Source organism: Elephantulus edwardii, unplaced genomic scaffold (genome assembly GCF_000299155.1).
Source record: "Elephantulus edwardii isolate Elephantulus edwardi_28Jun2011 unplaced genomic scaffold, EleEdw1.0 scaffold00103, whole genome shotgun sequence".
NCBI classification, from domain to species: domain Eukaryota; kingdom Metazoa; phylum Chordata; class Mammalia; order Macroscelidea; family Macroscelididae; genus Elephantulus; species Elephantulus edwardii.
The window spans coordinates 3,862,870-3,879,813 of record NW_006399853.1 but is presented as its reverse complement, the minus strand read 5'-3'; the positions used below and the strand labels follow the sequence as shown (position 1 = coordinate 3,879,813).

Genomic DNA, 16,944 nt, shown 5'->3' with positions numbered 1-16,944 from the left:
GGTTTCGTGTGTGAAAAATAACCTGGCAAATTGTAAAGAACTGCGCAAATACAAGGTTGTCTTGTCATGATTGCCATCGGCACCAAGTAACCTGCAGACAAACCACGAAGGTACACCTTCCCACAGAGAGTTCATTAACTTTCCTTGGGCACTTGGATCGAGTCCATGGTATAAATAGCGTCAAGTGGAACTGGGATTAGGCCTTCGCGCTCGTTTTCGGGTAAAGGAAGCTGCTTTCTCTCATTGGGGGGGAGGAATACCAGGGTCAGCTAGGGACTGGCAGGGGGGGTGGGGCGAGCGCCCAGGAAGTCTCCTTCGCCCTGGTCATGGTGTCCATGGCGACAGGATCAACTTCCGCCCTACTCCTCCTTCCCCTGGCAGCAAGGTGAGCCATGGCAACCGCAGCGCGTCCCGGGCCTACGTCCTGACATCCCCGAGGTGTCTTGGAAATGTACAGCCAGCGCTTTGGCATCGTGCCCCGGGAGTTTAAGGGCCCCACTCCCAAGGTGGTGCTGCTGGTAAGCGCTGCGCCGTGCGCGCTGCTGCGTCCTCCAGCCCCGCAGGCTGGAACCCCACCTGTTTGAACCCTCACTCCAGCCTAGCGGGTGTGGTGAGGGTGCACCGGCCGGGACACTTTAAGGGAAGCGGGGGCCTGATGGCATGTGTTGTGTTTTGAAAGAAGGAAAGATAACGGGAAAGCTGATCTTTCCTCCCGTTTTTCCCCTCCTCGCACCCCTGAGAAAAATCTTCCGGCTGCCAGCCCCAGTATTTAGATTGTGTATTTGGAGAATCAGTACTCATTTCCAAAGACATCGAAGGAGGTTTGCCCCTTGGGGTGTCCACTGTGGAAAGGCACAGCGGAGGCCGCAGCGTGTTGGATGGGAGGCGGAGATCTGGTCGTGGGGTCTCCGGAGGATTCCGCACCCAGTTGACTGGGGAAAGGGGGCTGGGCTGTGAAGGGTTGTGAGCAATTACAGAACTTTTCCGGTGCCACTTCACTCAACTGTGGCGGTTGCTGGACCAAAATGGCCCCCAAGGCCTGGAAATAGAACTGTTGATTGCTTCTTAGCTTGGAGTGGGGGTGCTTGCTGCAGAATTTAAACCCCAATACAGATTATATACAAATAGGGGGAACTGGTCCACGCACCAGGATTCTTGTATTCCTTCAAAGCTGTTTAGACAGTGCTGTGTACACAGCCCAGTGGGAGACAACGGCAAATAAAAAGGACCCCAGGCGCTGTACCTGACGCTTGCTTTCAAGGCGTTCACAATCCAAGGGCAGAAATGTGCTCAGACATTGAAGGTTGTGGTGGTGGTGTTGTGTATTATCTGTCTGAACTGACCCATGGATGACCCTCCAGCAGGTTTTCAGAGGCTGTAAAGTGCACAGGAAGAGATTGCCCAGTTCTCCCACAGAGCAGCTAGCTCATTCGAACCCCTTACCTTTGCACTGGCAGCACAATTCCTTAGTACTAAGCCACCAGAGCTCCCTGAGTTAAGTTCTGTATCCAAACATGGAGTTCAGGTTGTCTGAGGAGATATAAACCAACTAACCAAGTTCATTCCTGTTAGCTTCTTGCTCATGGTAACCTCACGTGATTCATGGGGTTTTCTTGGTTTTAAACAGAAGCTCAAATAGGCCTTCCTTCCATGACACAGCCACCAACCCCCAGGTTAATAGTTGAGCACAAACTGTACCACCCGGGGTAGGTCACCCTCACAGTAGATGGTGATAGGCTATATTGTCCAGGATGCTATGTTGGAATTTGACACACCACTGTCAACGATTTCAGTATCACAGCAACCCCAAGTAATCACAGTAGAACAAACTTGACAGACAAGTGCTTCACCATTTAGAACAACGTGCTGTCCAAACACAATAGCAATCAATAGCCAACCAACTTAAATACAAAAGCCCGCCCACCAGGACAGAACTAGGTTCAGATCTTTTGTTTATCTGGTTACTATGAGTCGTTGAGTCGTTCTCAATGGCACCTAACAACAACAACAATATTGTCCAGTATGCCATTTTGGGAAGAAAGACCAGGTATAATCAAGGGGAAAATGATAAAACACCCTTGATTGCACTTTGTATTGCACATAGAGACAATCTCCACAGACTTGCTCCCTCTTCTTTAGGTCCACAGACTTTAGGATCTACAGCTGCAAAACAGTAGACCAGATGCTTCTACAGAATGAGGAATTCAGTTATTACTTACATATAGACTCATAAGGGATAGGAACTGATTCACTTTAAGTTTTGTATTAAAACAGAGTTCGGGTGCTGGATCAGTGTAAAAACAGTGTGAGTATAGATAGGGACATCATTACCTATGAACTCTACAAGGGGGAAGGAAATTCCCATTCAGCATCTACAGCTGTCCAAGCCCAATTCTTTTGATTTTTGTTTCCCCTCCCCTCTGCTCCAAACTTTTTCTATCAATCTTGACACCAGTCATCCCTCCCAAGGTGCTCTGTATCCCTGATGGTTTTGATAATTTATTGCAGTGGCCACACAGAGCTCACAGATAAATAATAAGTGACCTCTCAGGATCAGGACAATCTCTCCAACTATGCCCAAAGACAAGCCTCTCCCTCTAGCCCTCAGCTGCTCCAGCTTGACCTATGCCCTGCATATTTGCCTCCAGTATAAGTGCCAGTGAAAGATTAAAATTAAAATGGCCCCTATAGTTCCCAGCTGAATTAAACTCAAGTTTCTATAGTTCTCAGCTAAGTTAAACTCAGGAATTTTTCCATTGTCCCGAGTAAAGCCCCACACCCAGTGTTCCAGGAAGAAAAGTCTGATCTCAGGGCAATGGTATTCCGAGAATTGGCCGACCAACCGCAGGGGTAGAGCAAACAAGCAGATGTTTCTCGACTGATAACCCAGGTGCCTTTGTTTCCCGACTGATAACCCATGTGTCTTGTGCTTTTCCACTGCCCTAGGGCTTGAACTCATTGTATGCTTAAGAATTTGTGAAACCACCCTATAGTTAATGTTCCAAGAAATGGCTAACTACAAAGGTTGGGCAAATATGCTGATGACTTAAGATCTGTCTAACTGTGCAAGAATAAGATATTGTGAAAATATGCTGTGTAATCCATAAGTGAAGCCGAACCAATGAATTCAAACTGTGCTTTTATCACCCAATGAGAAGCTGATACCCTGTTGTATCCCCCTAGAGTGTATAAAAAGAGCAAAAATTGTCTGCTCGGGGTCGACTCCTCTGTCTCCTGCGAGAGATACGTGTCGGCCCGGAGCTCCGCAATAAACCTCTTGCTATTGCATCAAGCCGGTGTCTCGGAGTCTTGGGTCTTCGCCATCCACTCGGGACCAGACCACCTGTTCTGGGAGTCTTTCACCAGAAAGTACCCCTTTTGTACCAACAACCCTAGGCCCAAAGTTGTTGGGTTCTGGCACCATGAGTTGGCAAACCTAGCTCCCTGGAAAGTGCCTGAAGACACCATCTCTGACAGGAATCTTCCTACCAGAAGACACTCAGTTGTCTTATTCTATAGGCTGGAAGCTCTATCTGGTCCACTCATTCTGTTGCTGCTGTTTTGCCATCACTCTGTTGCTTCTCTCTCATCACAATTATAGATCTCTGTCTCCTGAGAGGAGGAATTTTTATTGTTAGGGATCTCAAGATATGCTCAACTCCTTAACTCTCTGGACAGCGATGAGATCTCCTTTTCCACCTCTGACATGACTCTTTTGAAGCCTAGCAAGACAAGATGGCAAAAGTGACCTATTCCCACATTAACATTTCAAGCACCTAATTTGCATGGTCTTGCCCCAACGGATGCTTTGTAACTTACATCACTAGCAAGCTATCCAGCAAGCTGGCCACATCCCCTCACATTTGTATTTTCCTACTAAGTCTTGTAATTCAGTGGGAGTTATAAAGCTCATAGCTGAAAGAGCCAAATCCAGCCATTCACAGCACTGCAATCACAGAATAGGCTCCAGTTCTTGTGTTAAGAATGCAAGGGGATGGGGGGGGGAGGAAATCACCACCAAACCAGAGGAGCAGGCCTACTGAATACTTGGATGATGGAAAAGAAGGTTAAGTTGGCACATCTGCCCCTTCTTAGGAATCTGACTGTGATAAGAAGTGTGGCTGTTAGAGATTGCAGAATAGGGGAAGAGAGAAGAATTAAGAGAATTAAGAATTAAGAGATGATTTTTGGACTCTTAAGTCATTGTTCCAGGACAGTGTGATTTAAAAACATCATGTATGAAGTAATAGAGAAGCAAAAGGAGCAGCCCAAGGGCCTCCTGGGAACTGGGCTATTTCATCTAGAAGATAGTCTTGTCAGAGGAACATTCATTGTGCTCATTTGTGGAGATAAGAAAACCAAGACTCAGAAAGATTAAGTGACTTGCCCAGGGTCATACGGTTATTGAAGTGTAGGCCAAATTCAAAGCCAGATTGTAAGAAGTTGTTCATTCAGATATTAAAAACTATAAATCCTGGAAACTGTATTTGAAATGTTACATTAACAAGTCTTCAGTGATTTTGAAAATGCAGGTTTTTCCCAAATGTTGCTGTTGCTGGGTGCTGTCGGATTGGAACCTATTCAGAGCTGATCCTCCATTGGGGTTTCAGAGACAATAAATTGCATGGGAGGAGATTTCCCCTCTTTCTTCCAAGGAGCAGCTGGTGGATTTGAACCACACACCTTTGGGATCACAACACAGCTTCTTACCACTATATATCCACTAAACCAATACTTCACAATTACTTTTGAGTACTTGAAATTGCCTAGAATCACATGTTGAAGTGATAGTATTTTGGATAAACACCAATAACAGAAAACTAACCAGTGAACTCAAAACAGCCAAACTTTGCATTAATTATGACTCACTGTGGCCCCGCAGGATGAAGGAGACCTGCCTGGTAGAGTTTCCTAACTGGGTCCTGCCTCGTTATATCCAACAGTTCTGTTGAGAGAAGGGGCAAGGATTAAATGAAGATGCAGAGAGGCTACCGCTGATGGCGAATAGCAAAATTTTATTTTTTAGACAAAGCCTATATAGGTTTTAGTAGCACGTCAGCTATAACAATCGCATTATCTCATTCAGTCCCAAGATGTTGACCATCTGGGCAAACATTAACTCTTACAGACCTCAGCACAATACAAAGATGTTTTCCAGAATACCTTATTGTGTGCTTTACGGAAGAAATGGTTTCGGTTGATAAGGACACTACATTCCTTAAGGCTTAAGACATTTGGTCATTCTTATTTTTTAACATCCTACTTTCTTGAATTGTTTACTGCCAAGCAGATACTCTAGCCAAGATGGAGTTAGTCTTGCTGGTCTTGTGGTACAGGGCTCATCTTGCTTTACAAGTTAGCCAGGCCCTGACAGTTTCTGAGGATGCAATCTGTACAGAAGCAGAAGGTCATATCGTTCTCGTGCAGAGCACCTGGTGTATGCAAACCATTAACTGAGACAGCTCTGCTTCCCGTGTTCCTTGGGCCTTCAGCTTCTATTTCCTGATTTCTTGGCCTCTTGGGTCTCTTGAGCTGGTCTAGCCTCTACCTTACTCAGTCACATCACAGAGCTCTTTAGCTTTTCCTTTAAGTTCCTGGAAAGATCCCATCCTGCCAGCAGTATTCCTTGGCCCCAAAGCACTCTGCTGTCTCACTCTGTGGGTTGGCAAGCTTAGGTCTATGGACAAGTGCCCTAAGCCAACCTCCTTTGCCAGGAAGAGTCCTACTCCGCTCCTTGGGTCAACACCTGCATCATCTTGTGCCACTCTCTGGGCTGCTGTTTCCGTTTCCTCAGCCTTGCCACCGTCTTCAGTGTTACAGTTCTCTTCATTTTCTTCTGCTTCCTCCCCGGCATTGCCATTGGTATCTATAAACCCACCAACAATCTTTTCAAGGAAGTCGGGGCTTTTGCTATTAAGCCCATCATCAGTAAATTGATTCTGACCCATAATAATCCTCAAGGACAGTGTACAACTGTTTCATAGGCTTCCAAAAGCTGGAATCTTTATGGAAGCATATTACCACATCGTCTTCCTGCAGAGCAGCTTGTGGATTTGAACTGCTGACCTTTTGGCTATCAGTCTAATACCTAAACCATTGTACCATAGGCCTCCTCCTTTTACTATTATTATTATTGTTGTTGTTATGTGCTGCTGAGTTGTAACTGACGCACAGCTGATGCTCTAATTGGGTTTTCAGAGGCTATAAATTGTGTAGAAGGAAATGGCTCATATTTCTCCCAAGGAGACTTGAAATGTATACCTTTGAGTTGTCCACATAACTCCTTACCACTGAGCCACCAAAGGTCCCTCCTTTTGTTATAAAACACAAAACTCTTCCAGACTTTATTCATTGCTTAATTAAAAATTTTACAGCAGCACTCCCATCTTGGTATCACTCCCATCTTTGTACCACATTCTGTCTTAGTTATCTAGTGCTGATACATATATAGGGAGCTCTGATAACTTCATGGTAGGGAATTGTGCTGCTGTAGCAAAGATACATTGTTTGAGTCTACTAGCTGTTCTGCAGGAGAAAGATGGTCATTCTTCTCCTGTGTGTTTTACTGCCTCTGAAAACCCACTGGAGGGTTAACTATGTGTTGGTTCCAACACAACAGTACACACAACTATGTAACATAAATATTACAAGTAAATGGCTTTGTTATTGTTTGTTGTTATGTGCCGTCAAGTTGCTTGTGGTTCCTAGCAATCCCATGTACAACAGCTCTGAACCTTATTCCACCTTGAGCCAACCTCATTGTCTCTGACACAACTTGACACAACCTTACCTCAGTCACTCATCCAGGGTCTTCCTCTCTAACAAACAGACATATATTCTCTGACAATTTAGGAGTATAGACGTCTGAATTCAGCATACCAGCACTAAGGGAATATTTCCCTTGTTAGCTCTGGAGGAAGTACCTTGCCTTCTAACTATGCGTGGTACCGATATTGTTTGGAGATCAGCATACTAATTTTTTTTCTCTAAGTCTAGGAAGTTCTCAACACAGACACTATGTATGTCTAAAGGATGCACTCTGCCCCTGGCTCTTTTTTCTTTTGTAGTGTTCAGGTTCCTCTGGGCTCTGCTCATTTTCTTACTCTCTTTTACTTCTCAAAAGAAATTGAGGATAAAACCTAATTCTGTATTTTGTTTCCTGCCTCATTAATAACTGTTTGTTGTGGTTTTCTTCAGATTTTAATGAAAATTTATAAAGAACTTGGATTTCTGTTCATTGTTGCACATTTTCCTCCCTGTCCCCCCTTCCCCCAGTTTGCTTTTTTCTTTGGAAAAAAGGTTCTTTCATTGTTATACAGTCCCCACCACCACCACTTTACTATGCAGCTTTTATTGTGGACTCTGATCATGCCAATTAATACCTAATCATATATTTCTTTTATACAGTTTTCTCCCTCTTCTGTTACAGTGCGTTTACAATATTTATCCCCTCTTTTCTTAGTTTCTCCTCCAGCCCCCGTATCAGTCCTGTTCTATAACAGTGGCATTAAACCGTCTTTGTCTTTTTGTGACTGAGATATTTCACTCAGCATAATGTCCTCCAGGGTTACCCATTTTATATAATATTTCATGAGTTCTTTATTTTTCATTGCTGCATAGTATTGCTTGGTGTGAATATACCATAGCTTCTCTATCCATTCGTTTGTTGATGGGCACTTGGGTTGTTCCCAACTCTTTGCTATTGTGAACAAAGCCGCAATGAACCTGGGTGTGCAAATATCTGCTTGGATGGCAGTTATGGTTTCTTTAGGGTATATTCCCAGTGGAGTTGCTGGGTCAAATGGTATTTCTATTTGCAACTTTTTGAGAAAGCACCATACTGCCTTACATAGTGGTTGCACCAGTTTACACTCCCAACAACAGTGAATAAGGGTTCCAGTTTCTCCACAACCTCGCCAGCATTTGTTGCTTGCTGTTCTGTTAAATTTTGCTATTCTCACTGGAGTGAGATGATATCTCATAGGTTGTTTTAATTTGCATCTCTCTCAGACCTGGGAATTGTGACCATGTCTTCATGTGTTTGTTCGCCATCTGAATGTTTTCTTTGGCGAAGTGTCTGTTTATATATTGTGCCCATTTTACAATTAGGTTGTCTACTTTTTCTTGTGTTGATTAATAACTGTTTTCCCCCCTCTTTTTAATTATTAATTTTAATGAAACTTTACAGAGACATTGGATTTCCATTCATTCATTGTTGCACTTTTCTCCCTGCCCACCTGTCCCCCCCATAACTGTTTTAAACCTGCCCCATTAATACTCTTCACTTTGCCAACTACATGCTCAGTGACACCACTCATCTTCCAAGAAAGCCTAAACCTACAGGTGCTCAGCACTAGCTCCGTGGGCTGGAAAACCCAGCTTCCCAACAAATGCCCAAAGGTACCCACTCCACCAGTAAGCGCTCTATTTTTTCTCTCTCTCTGCAGGTCCCCTGCTGCCACCACCACTGCTACCACTTTTACTACTCCTACCATCCTGCCTCATAGTAACTCACTATGCCAAGCTGTCTCTGGTGTTATAGCTGTTCTCGTGTCAGTGCTGGGATCTCATGTCCAAAGGACATGCCTCATTCTCTGACTCTTCTTTCTTCATGGTAGCAAGATCGCTGTTTTCTGTCTCTGCTACGGTTAAGTCTGGTGAAATGACAATCCTGACATTAGTGTTCTACATACCTTCATGGCATAGACTTGCTTGAAAGATGCAGTTTACATTTACTATTAGCAAACTCCCCAGTCCCCTAATTGGGCTACAAACACCTCACATTTGCATAATACTGTCCACACATCCATCTGACATACTTTAAGCATGTTGCAAAGAGGGACCAGTCCTTGGAGAGGGACACCATGCTTGGGAGGGTGGAGGGACAGCACAGGAGAGGAAGGCCCTCTATGAGGTGGATGATTCAATGACTGGGTCAATGGTGGTCAGTGTTTCAGAGATGATGCTATTGGCTCAGGACAGAGCAGGGTTCAGAACTGTTGTACACAGGTTGCTTTGAGTCAGAGTTGACTCGATGGCACAACAATAATAACATTTAGCCATTGCCCAGTGGGCTTGAACATATTAGAGATCAAGATGATAGAGCAGAATAGGGCAAGGATCAGATCTGTTGTTCATAGGGTCACTATGAGTCAAAATTGACTCAACAGCAGCTAACATCAACATCACCCAGACATGTGGCGGGAGTTACACAGACACATCAATAACTCACTGTACCACAACAAAAGAACCTAAAAGGATTCACGTGACTAATTTTATTTCTGTGGTCACAAATATTTTTGTGGGCCAAGCCCACAATCTCTCTGAGGTGTGTGCCTGCAGTTCTGTGTCCCATGTTCTGATTCTTAATGTATGTAACTACTGTGCCTTTCCATCTGAGGCTGTGGTAAACCAGCACAATGAAGGTCTCAAAGACTTTACTCTTTGGCCTTATCAAGGTCAACTCTTCTCCAAGGAGCTAGCTTTCTCCAGCTGTGTTTTTAGCGTCTTCCAACCTGAGTGGCCCATCTTCAAGCACGGGATCAGAAAATATGCTGGTGTTGTCTGTAGTGTTCCCAACGGCTAATATCCAGGAGTAGATTGCCAGGGCTTTCTTCCTACTATTTGTCGGCTAGCTGCACAGAAACCTGTGGACCCTGAGTGGCCCTAGTGGTATTTGAAATACTGGAGACATGGCTTCCGGCACTAAGTAGCATGCAAGCCCCCACAGGACAACAAAACAGCCAACAGTTGGTGGAAATGGGCTCTAGGCTCTAAATAATTTTTATGTGGGTCAGCCATTTCCCATGAAATCACCCCCCTGATGTAGTCCTCAACATTATCTCTGTTCCTGCTCTATATCAGGCTGCTTTATTTCTTCTGTTCAACTATATCTGTAAATTTGTTGCTGTTAGGTGTCATCAAGCTGAGAATGATTCAGCCCCTTACAGCCAGCCTGGACCCTGCCCAAATTTACACTGTGTTGTAACCTAGCCAGGGAGTTCTGGTGACAACTCCTCAGAGAGCGTCACTGATGCCTGGAAGGCCTTGCCTCACTGGTGGTTCAAATCCAACAGTGACTGCACAGGAGTGTCGCAGACAATTTACAGCCTGAGAAACACATTAGAGGGTCAGCTATGGGTCGGTTCCAACTTGATGGTAATGAGAGTTGTAAGTATATTCTATGAAGTGTACAAGGTTTTTATGCACCATCGAGTCAGAACTGACCTATAGATGACCCTCCCTTGAGCAGGTATTCAGAGGTAGTAAATCACACTGGAAGAGATTGCCCATCTTTCTCCCACAGAGCAGCTGGTGGATTTGAACCAAATACCTTAGGGTTGACAGTACACTTCCTTACCACTAAGCCACCAGAGGTCTGTGATGAAAAAGTTTGAAATATTGCCAGAATTACCAAAATATGGTACAAAGACCGAAGTGAGCACATGTTATTAGAAAAATGCTGTTTGACTTGCTTCCCAAAATATCTGCAAAATATAACGAAACAAGGTATGCTAGTATTAATCAGTATTGAGAATCTAGCTCTGGTAGACCTTATTCTCAATGCTGGATACAGACTGGAAAAGGCATGGGCCATGTAATTTCATTACTGCTCTGACTCTTCATTGCCTGTGTTGGAGCCAGTTCCCTTCAGTGGGTTCTCAGAGGCTGCAAATGTACCAGGAGTGTTGGAGGCCTAATAGTAAGGAGTTGCACTGACTACCCGACGGTATACTGTCCTGGTTATGCACCTGAGAGCTGGACGGTGATAAGGATGACAGAGAAGGCTTGATGCCTTTGAGTTGTTGTCTTGGAGAAGGGTACTGAATATGCCATGGACTGGCAAAAGAATGAACAGGTGTGTCTTGGGAAAAGTGCAACCAGAGCGCTCCCTGGAGGCAAGGCTGGCAAAGCTTTGTCTCTCATACTTTGGACATACTGCTAGGAGAGGCTATTCTTTGGAAAGGGATATCATACTTGGAAAGGTGGAGGGTCAGTAAGAGAAAGACCTCCAATGAGGGGGATTGACATGGTCACTTCAGCAAGGGGCTCAACTGACTCAGAAATGATGCGGGTGGCATAGCATAGGACAGGGTTCAGATCTGTTGCTCATTGGGTCACTGTGAGTCGTACTCGACTCAATAGAACAACAACAACAACAACAAGTTGTACAGGAGGAGCTTGTCCATAGTTTCCCCAAGAAGCAGCTGGTGGATTCGAACCACCTGTCTTTGGGTTGGCAGTGCAACTCTTTATTCACTAGATTACCAGAGCTCCTGTGATTTCATGAAACATAAAAATTTATTAAAAATGGTGAATGACTTTCCTTTTGCATAGTGTAAAGTAATATGCATGTAGAAATTCACATTGCCTAAAAATGTCAGGAGCACAGGTGTTACAGTAAGCTTTGGGTGCGGTGTAAGTGGAAAGAAAGTGCTGGCACAACTTTCCCCGCTTTTCCCTCCCTTCTTTTTTCTTCCTTTGTTAAGAGATTGTTTTTCCACAACTCTGTGCATTATTTTATTATTATTATTATTATTATTATTATTGTAAGTTGCTGTCAAGTTCAACTCCTAGCAGCCCCATGTGCACAAAACAGACCTGCTACATAAGCTTCGAGAGCTCTGACTATTCAGAAGGCTGCCTCACAGTGCTGCTGGGAGGTTCAAACCACCAGTCTTCACCTAACAGCAACGTGTTTCACTGCCTGTGCGGACTCTGCACTCTCTGTGTGCATATGTCTGTGATGTGTGCTCACACTGCGCCTAAGTAGTATTTTCTTTGACTGGAAGTATTTTGATGGTGGCTATTTTGGTACCTACCTCTGAAAACTAGTGAGAGAGAGAGAGAGTGGGCGAAAACCTCTAATTCTTGTTCTGTCCAGCTCTGCCTTACTTATGTTGGGCAGATGGCTTGTCTAGATGACTTCTAGAGTCCTGTTTAACTTTGGCTTTATCTTTCTGTGACCTTTTACTCACACAGCACTTTATAAATAAACTTGAGCCTCTTTTGCTGACACGTAGACACAGGCTCAGAAAATCAAACTGGTGACTCCTACAGTGTTAGGAGTTTTTAACTGTATGAGATATTGTCACAAGATTTATTGGTATATGGGGGTTTTGAGGGGTTTTTTAGGGTTCATATCTGTTGTTTATAGTGTTGCTATGAGTTATACTCTATTTGATGGTACTTAATGATAAAAAAGCAATTCTTAACATCTGTTAAGGCAACTACTTGTTTTCTCTCCCACATTTTGCTTCCTTTTTAGTATTGCACATTTCTTGGTTTTTTTTCTTTTGGTGTTTTTTTTTAAATTTATTATTAATTTCAATGAAAAGTTACAGAGACTTTGCATTTCCATTCATTCATTCATTGTTGCACTTTTCTCCCCTCCCAACCTTCCCCTGCCCCAGTACACTCCCCTCTTGGAAAAGTAAAAGAAAAATTCTTTCATTGTTTTACAATCCCTCCCCCCAGGTCCACTCCACTATGCAGCCTTCGTTCTGGACTCCTGTCATGACAAAAATACCTAATCACATATCCCTTTTAAACAGTTTTCTCCCTCATCTGTTTCAATGCAGTATACATTATTGAACCCATCTTTCTCAGTCTTCCCCCAACCCCGATGTCAGTCCTGTTTTAGAACAGTGGCACCATGCAGTATTTGTCCTTTTGTGACTGAGATACTTCACTCAGCATAATGTCCTTCAGGGTCACCCATTTTGAATAATATTGCATGAGTTGCTTGTTTTTCAATGCAATGTAGTATTCCATTGTGTGAATATACCAGAGCTTCTCTATCCATTTGATTGTTGATGGGCATTTAGGTTGTTTCTAACTCATTGTTATTGTGAACAAAGCCGCGATAAACATGTGTGTGCATGGTATATGTTTTTAAATTTATGTTTGGTTGTTTTTTTTTTACTTAGTTGGACATATTGCGAGGATTGGTGGAGGTCGTGATTAATTTAAAACAATACAGTTGGTTTGTGGTTTGTAATACTTGTCTTTTTGTCAGAGAGCCAAGCCTCCCCAAGGCGTCGGGGTCAAGGCACAGGAGGAGAGGATCCTGCACAGCCATGAGAAGCATCTGGCTATTTTGAAATCCATTAAGGAGAGTGAGTGGCATCGCTTGAAAGCTGAGTGGGACCAACACAATGACCGCAAGTTTTTGGACAACCTGGTTCAAGCAAAGATCAAGGATGCTATGCAAGGTTTTATCATCAACACTGAAGAAAGACGAAATAAGTAAGGTTCAAAAAATCTGGTGGCCCAGACTATTACACATTCCTAAAAACTACAAGTTGAGATCAATCAATCAAAACTTAAGTGAATTTTATAGTGACGATCATGGCTGAGATAGTCATGTTGTTGTTGTTGTTGTTGAGTATAGTTGAGTTGGAACGGAACCATAGCTGACCCTCCAGTGGGTTTTCAGAGGCTGCCCATCTTTCTCCCATGGAGCAGCTGGTGCATTCTAATTTCCTGCCTTTAAGGTTGGCAATGCAACTCCTTGCCACTAAGCTCTCAGAAATCCAGAAAGTCCTTGTCCTACCAAATCAGTGTCATTGTTAGCTGATATTGAGTTGGCCCCTGACCTGTGGTGGCCCAGTCACAGCGGAAGGGAAGGCCGCTCAGTCCTGCCCATCCCCCATCAGTTGTGGCCTGGACTATTGTCATTCCCGAAGTTTTCACTCGCTGATCTTCAGACACAGATGGCCAGGCCTTTCTTTCTAGTCCATCAGCCTGTGAGCTCCACGGAAATCTGTATAGTGCCTTAACTACATGCAAGCTACCACTGAGAGGTGGGTAGTGGCTGTGCCTGAGGTTCGTTGGCCAGGAATTGAACCCATGTTTCCCACATAGCAGGCATGGGCTCTGCCGCTTGATTACCAATCAATCTCTCAAACTCCCATTACTCTGTATGTATGTATGTGTGTTTGTATATGTACACGCACACAGATACATGCATAAATATATAGACATATATATTCAATAGCAACAGCTATTTCTTATTAATCTTTTTTACTTGTGATAACCAGTGTTTTGATGGAAAACAAATGCCTTATTTCATATTTTGTTATTTTATTGAAAATTTGCTCTGTTTACTTCTTTCATTCAATATATACTTTTCATCTTATCTATTATATGTATGTGATCCAATAAAACACAGCTCATCTCAGGCCTTTCATTGCTTTAAATGACATCTAGTCTTATCTTTTTGGAAGCAGGAGTGGCATCCACTTCCTAAACAACATGCCTCTGGAAACTCTATGAACTTTGGTAAATGTTGGTGGTTGTAGAGGGGCTTCAGGCCTTTGTTCATAGGGTCATTATGAGTTATGCTCGACTTGAAGGTAACCAACAACAACAGAAGTCTTGTCTTGATGACGTAGGACTTAGCTCCAGTAGAATTCTTTTCCTCTCATCTTGTTTCCTGTATGACTAAAGGTATTTTCCCCTTCTTACAAATTTATCAGTTGCAATACCAGAGACTGAATACAACTAAATGAAAATCAGTAAATTGGCATCACAGTTTCAATGTCTTTCTTTTGTCTTTTTGCTTCAGATTACGTTGCCTTTTAGCATCAGAAGAAAATGAGTATTTTGCTGAAATGCAATTGAAAGAAGAAACAACGGAGATGAAAAGAGAGAGAATGAAAGAGAAAACCAGAATGCTGAAAGAGCAAAGAGAAAAAGAGAAAGAGCTCTTTGTGACAGAAAAGCTGGACCAGCAATTCAGGTAATGGAGTCAGAAAAACACATTCAGTCTAATATGTAGCAACCCATGGCGGACAGTGTTTGCTGGAGCTTCCCGACTAAAACAAGCCTGGAAGCAGGAGTGGCATCCACTTCCGAAATGGCTTGCCTCCGGAAACTCTATGTATGAACAGTGCTCAGGCCTTTCGTTCATAGGGTCGCTATGAGTTGTCTATGACTTGACGGCACCTAACAACAACAACAACTAATATGTAAGGAGCTCTGGTGGCCTAGGGATGAGGAATTGTGCTGCAATCCCAAAGGCATATGGTTTGAATCCACCAGCTGCTCCACAGGAGAAGGATGGGCAGTCTTCTCCTGTGAGATTAACTGCCTCTGAAAACCAAAACCTGCTGGAAGGTCAGCTATGGGTCAATTCTGACTCAACGGTACCCAGCAACAACAGACTGATATGTAGTTGGTGTGTATGTGTTTATTTAAGAAGTAAGAATGCTAACTTAGATAAATTACAGCCTTCAGAGAATCTATATTGTCATGGAGATTGAGATTGTTAACAACTTTAGTTTGCTTGGCTCCATGGTCAACACTTTTGGCACCAGTAGCCAGGAAATAGAAAAAACGTATTGCGGTGGGAAAGTCTGCTGTTAGGGACCTCTCCAGGGTACTGAAGAGCAATGGTGTCACTCTGGAGACTAAGGTGCGTCTGATACAGGCTATGGTCTTTGCAATCACTTTGTTATGCATCAGAGAGTTGGACAATGACTAAGGAGGATAGAAGGAGAACTGATACCTTTGAGCTGTGGTGCTGGTGAAGAGTATTAAATGTACCCTGGACTGCCAAGAAAACAGATTCATCCTGGAGAGGGTTAAACCAGGCTGCTCCTTGGAGGCAAGAATTCTGAGACTTCATCTGACATACTTTGGACATGTTGTAAGGAGGGACCAGTCCTTGGAGAAGGACATCATGCTTGGGAGGGTGGAGGGACAGCGCAGGAGGGGAAGACCCTCTAGGAGGTGAATTGACTCAGTGGCTGTGGTAATCGGGTTGGGTGTGTCAGAGGCAATGCGACTGGCACAGGATAGAGCAGGGTTTAGGGCCGTTGTACACAGGGTCGCTATGAGTCATAAGCGACTTGACAACACATAACAACAACCACCACCACCTTTGTTGTTGGGTGCCATCAAGTTGACTGAGGCTCTTAATGACACTGTGAGCAGCGATCAAGACCTTTCGCTACCCGGTGCCATCCTCCTGATCTCCAACACGCTTGAGCACGAGCTTTAACCAGTTAAGGAGAATTGTTAGAATTTTTGAAGAAATGGCTATATCCTACTGGAATAGAATTCAGCCCCAAGCGAATGGTTTTTGGTGTTTTTAAGGCAACACAGCTAACTTCTTGGATACAATGCAGCAAACGTGTTATTGTTGTGTGCTGCTGAGTTCACTAGAAACACGGTGACCCTGTGAACAGCAGATCTGAACCCTACCCTGTGCTGCACCGTCCCCACCGTCCTCCCCATGCTCAAGCCCATTGGGTCAATCCAGCTTGAGAGTCTTCCTACCTTTCACTGACTCTCCACCTTTCCCAGTCTTTTCCTGAGGACTAGCCCCCTGCCCTGACAACATGCCCAAAGTAGATAAGCTGGAGTTTCATCTTTCTTGCCTCTAAGGAGCACCCGGGTTGTGTTTCCCCTGAGACAGACTTGCGTATTCTGTTGGCAATCCAGGGGATATTGCATTCTCTCCACCACCACAAGTCCACCTGATACAGGCCATGGTCTTTGAAATCACTTGTTATGCATCAGAGAGTCGGACAATGACTAGGAAGGATAGAAGGAGAATTGACACCTTTGAGCTGTGGGGCTGGAGAAGAGTATTGATTGTTCCATGGACTGCCAAGAAAACAAACAGATTCATCCTGGAGAGGGTTATACCAGGCTACTCCTTAGAGGCAAGGATTCTGGGGCTTCATCTGACATACTTTGGACATGTTGTAACGAGGGACAGGTACTTGGAGAGGGACATCATGCTTGGGAGGGTGGAGGGACGGCGCAGGAGGGGAAGACCCTCTATGAGGTGGATTGATTCAGTGGCTGGGGTAATTGGGATGGGTGTGTCAGAGGCAATGCGTTTGGCACAGGATAGAGCAGGGTTTAGGGCTGTTGTACATAGGGTCGCTATGAGTCGCAAACGACTCGACGGCACATAACAACAACAACAAC

General features: G+C 44.1%; 1 protein-coding gene across 1 annotated transcript in view; it reads left to right on the top strand.

The window, feature by feature from the left end:
- Positions 1–449: 449 nt before the first annotated feature.
- CCDC11 (coiled-coil domain containing 11) overlaps positions 450–16,944 on the top strand; it is a 37,534-nt gene continuing 21,039 nt past the window's right edge. The window contains exons 1-3 of the mRNA XM_006891753.1: positions 450–518; positions 13,019–13,248; positions 14,570–14,743. Coding sequence (XP_006891815.1) covers positions 450–518; positions 13,019–13,248; positions 14,570–14,743 — 473 coding nt within the window. The remainder of the gene's footprint in view (positions 519–13,018; positions 13,249–14,569; positions 14,744–16,944) is intronic.